The sequence below is a fragment of the Rhinoderma darwinii genome, chromosome 10 (assembly GCF_050947455.1).
Source record: "Rhinoderma darwinii isolate aRhiDar2 chromosome 10, aRhiDar2.hap1, whole genome shotgun sequence".
Taxonomy (NCBI): Eukaryota; Metazoa; Chordata; class Amphibia; order Anura; family Rhinodermatidae; genus Rhinoderma; species Rhinoderma darwinii.
The window spans coordinates 84,036,114-84,040,470 of NC_134696.1; the positions used below are offsets into that span (position 1 = coordinate 84,036,114).

The window sequence follows — 4,357 nt, forward strand, 5'->3', positions numbered from 1 at the left end:
AAAACGTCCTATAGTTTGTCCTACAAAAGACATGCATCCCCTATCCACAGGATAGGGGATACATGTGTGATCGCTGGCAGTGATAAGGAGAACGGGGGACCGAAAGTCCCCCGAAGTTCTCCATGACTAACCTCGGACTTCCGGCGTCTGCGCAGTTCAATAAAAATGAAAGGAGTGCTGGTCACGCATGCGCACAAGCACAACCGGCGCTCCATTCATTTCTACGGAGCTGCCGACACAGACCCCGGAAGTCCAAGGTTTGTCGTGGAGAACTTAGGGGGGACTTTCGGTCCCCCGTTCTCCTCATCGCTGCCAGCGATCACACATGTATCCCCTATCCTATGGATAGGGGATACATGTCTTTATGTAGGAACAACCCCTTCAGCGGCGTCGCGCTGTAGCAGCCATAGCGGCTGCTAGCGGAGCCTGCGGCCATGGGGGGGCCGTGCCGGCGGGTGGCACGGGCCCCCTCATGCTGCAGGCCCTGTAGAAGTCGCTACGGCTGCTATAGCGGTAGTTACGCCACTTCGTATAGGTTTGTACGGCGTAAAACTACAGCTCCCAGCATGGCCGGAACAATGGTAAGGATATGCTGGGAGATGCGGTTTCACAAAAAAAAATCATACCACCATCATCTCGCTGCAGATCATACAGTGACTACATTACTGATTAGAGGCAGAATAAACATTTACATTAAGTGACTCACCGGTGACGTCTCAGATTCTAGTTCTTTTCTTCTCCCTCCGGTTCAGACATCTATGATGGATTTCTCCCGGCCATGACCCATTTCTGCAGTTTTCCGTTTAGATGTCTTCAGCTTCTCACTTTTAAAACATTTCTGCACCTATAAACAAAGTTAAAATTCTCAACACATCTAAATATAACTGTCACAAACACACAACATGCCCCCTGTAGATAGTGACCTACATAGAAGCCCCTGTAGATAGTGCCCACATATGGACTCCAGAGCTGCAAGGCAATAGTGCTAACCACTGAGCCACCGTGCTGCCCTACATATAGCTTCCCCTATAGTTAGTGCTCCACGTATAGCCCACCTCTGTATATAGTGTCTCACATATAGACCCCCCTGTATATAGTGGCCCACATATAGACCCCCCTGTATATAGTGGCCAACATATAGAGCCCCCTGTATATAATGGCCCACGTATAGAGCCCCCTGTATATAATGGCCCACACCCCCACATCTAGACCCCCCCTGTAGCTACTGCCCCACACATAGACCCCCTATATATAATAGCCCACATAAAGATGACCCCCCCCCCCCCTATAGATAATGCCATTCACATTTTTATGAGGGAAAAAAAACAAAAACTTGACATACTCACATTCTCCGGTTCCCACGCTGTTCACTGGCGATGCAGACATGCTCTCTTCTGAGCATGTCTGCAGGAGCTGAACGAGCGTCCTCCAATGACGCTGATTGGCGGGGCAGAATGACTTGCCCCGCCAATCAGCACCTTCCAAGCATGGAAGCGGCGCGATGATGTCATCGCGCCGCTAGCCAATCAGTGTCATTGTAAGGCACTGGATGGTCAGGCACGGAACATGCCCGGCCATTCAGTGCTAATACATGTATTTGGCTGCCGCTAGCACTGGGGCCCCCTCCGGTGCTAGCGACACCTACAGGCATGAGAGGGCCTGTGTAAGGCTCGGCGTCGCGGGCCCCACAGTAGCGACGCTACCGCTGTAGTAGCCATAACGGCTGCTAGCAGCGCCACCGGGCCCCCTCAAGCCCCGGGCCCCGTAGCAGCCGCTACTGCTGCTACCGCGGTAGTTACGCCACTGGTGATAGGTAACTATTATCTGCTTCTATTTCTCATCACTCCTTCATCTTATACCTAGAACATGTCATCTCAGTATTGAGCTATTGTCCTGCTAGACTGAAGCGTCACTTGTAGCATTAACAGCAGTCAGAGCAGGAAATCTCTTGTACATAATATTCACCCAGGAACCCCATCTCCATCATAGATCACTTTATACAATGTCTGCAGGACCCGGCATAAATCTCATGTGTCTTCTTCTCTTTACAGCATTTTCCCAGATACAAAGGATCAGATTGTATCTGAAGGGCTTCGAAAAAGAAGTCAAACAAATCAGCGAATTATGTAAGTTCATTAAATCTCGATTTTTTTTCTCGAATTTCTTTTAAATCGTCAAAATTCAATGTTTATCGCTTTCTATTTATCTCTAATTTCTTTTAGACTTTCCACCATCTTGGGTGGAACAATTTGAAAATAAAATCGCTGAATTTGTTAAAGGCATAAAAGACCGTGCCGCAAGTAAGTAACTAAAGATCCTGAGATACAGACAGTACATATGTTCTATATATTCAACATCATATCTTGTCCGCTCCCCCACCCCCACACAACATAATTCAGCCTTAACCGTATCAATTCCTTCCATTAGGTCATACAGCGGCAGAATGCAAACCTCCATGCGGTAAGTAATGTCATTGGACAGGATGATACGTGTGACCTCCGTTATGTACATGGGGGGGTCTTCATTTACCTCAGACATGTGACCCCTCTCTCTCTGTGTTTTTTCCCCAGGCCTTCAAAAAGAGGCCCGAGTCTTTAAATGCAGCCGATGTGCTGAGGAGGATTGCCAACTCCCCGTGACCTGTCCCCGTAAGTTTCTATCATCAATTTATAAATCTCATGTAAAGCTGTTAGTTTATAGTTGTGTTAGACCATTGTTTCCCTTCTCTGTCTTTTCAGTTGAGGAAATGCATGTGATAGAGCTGGAAAAGACCATCATCCACTGCGGGGCGTCCTTTCCCCTTCCGGACTATGCGACAGTCGTCTGGAAGTACGCCAAAAACGTAAGTATTCAGGTTACATTTATAACCATTATATTAAAGTACAAAGACAAACCTGTAATCCCCCCTCATTCCTACTCCACATATGAGGAATGTCTTCTCTGATGTCATCAACGTTTTCATTTATAGATGAAGGCGACTGATTTAGGTTACTTCAAAGACATCTATAGTGGGGAAGACCTATTTGTGATGATTGAGCCTACACGAGCCAGCCACAAGGGGACTTATGCCTGCGAGGTCACGGATGAGGATGATGACATCATACTCCGCCAATTCTACTATCTGGATGGTAAGTCTTCTGAAAGTTTTTAGTCTCTCAAATATTTTCTTTTCTAGAATATTCTGATCTGTCACATAAATGTATATACTAGATCAGCGACTCCTCCTGCCTCTGCACTGCTCTTACAGTAAAGAATTCTTTCTGAAAATCTATGTCTGTCTATGATCCAGCGCTGCTTATACAGAAGACGACATTCTCATTATTTACTTCTATTTATCTTCTGTATTTCAGTGACACCGACTGATACAAGGGAAGCCTCCGAAGTAGAGCGATACTTCCGTCATGCTCTGGAATCAACAAAAATACCAGAGGAGGAGGTAATTATTAAACATGTACCCTCCACCCTGGAGAAAATCCAAACATTCTTCCAGAGCTACATCCTCTATGCCATCTATGCCGGAGTCTGCTGCCTGATAGTAACATTATTGGTTGGAGCCCTGTGGCGTTATGCCCTCAGTGTGGACTAAAAAAATAAAATACAAAAACATCAAGAACCATCGTCCCATCAGGGCATTATCATATGGAGTCAAAAACATCTGGAGTCAACAACAACAGACTCTCAAGAAACATCATGGGTATTCCTCAAGCCTGGACACGAACCCTATCATCAAAGCAGCGCACCCAAAAGAGACCGTGAATAATGTTCAGGAGGAAGATAAGGAGGTCACCACCTAATCAAATCTAACCTGCAGCAAAACCATCGCTGCAGGGGCACAGTGGGAACCCCTCAAACCTGGACAAGACCTTTATCACCGGTCAAAGCTGCGCACTCTGAAGGGACCAGGAAATGTTCAGGAAAGTGAGGAGAAGAACAACACCCAAGTACTGAAACCTGCAGCATAATATCTGTGCAGGCTTATTAGCCAAACCCTACGGCTCAAAAACAAAATTAAAAAAAGTAAGAGGCAAAGTGGGAACCCCTCAAGTCTGGACAAGACCCTTATCACTGGTCATTGTGGAGTGCCCTAAAGTGACCCGGAATTAATATTCAGGAACAAGAGGTGAAAAACACCCATTTACATCTAACCTGCAGTAGAACCAACGCTGCAGAGTTACAGTGGGAACCCTCAGGCCTGGATATGACCTTTATCACCGGTCATAGGCGGTGCACCCTAAAGAAACCTGGAAAAGATGTTCAGAAAAAAGAGGAGGACACCACCATATCACCCCTTACCTGCAGCATTATATCTCTGCAGGGTTATTACCTAACCCTATTCTTATCCGAATATCTATAAAAT

The 4,357-nt window shown here is 46.4% G+C and overlaps 1 protein-coding gene across 1 annotated transcript; it reads left to right on the forward strand.

Annotated features, from left to right (window-relative positions):
* The first annotated feature begins 1,817 nt into the window (after nt 1-1,817).
* Nucleotides 1,818-4,357, forward strand: LOC142661518 (sperm acrosome membrane-associated protein 6-like). Its single transcript, XM_075838927.1, has 7 exons — nt 1,818-2,126; nt 2,223-2,300; nt 2,428-2,460; nt 2,571-2,648; nt 2,739-2,842; nt 2,969-3,128; nt 3,351-4,357. The coding sequence occupies exons 1-7, from the start codon at nt 2,003-2,005 to the stop codon at nt 3,584-3,586; spliced, it is 813 nt and encodes a 270-aa protein (XP_075695042.1). The 5' UTR covers nt 1,818-2,002; the 3' UTR covers nt 3,587-4,357.

Excerpts from the sequence above, each read along its gene's own strand:
- LOC142661518 (XM_075838927.1), top strand. The coding sequence starts at position 2,003 with ATGTCTGCAGGACCCGGCATAAATCTCATGTGTCTTCTTCTCTTTACA. Across the intron at positions 2,301-2,427 it reads CATAAAAGACCGTGCCGCAA|GTCATACAGCGGCAGAATGC; the intron begins GTAAGTAACTAA and ends TCCTTCCATTAG. Across the intron at positions 2,461-2,570 it reads AGAATGCAAACCTCCATGCG|GCCTTCAAAAAGAGGCCCGA; the intron begins GTAAGTAATGTC and ends TTTTTTCCCCAG.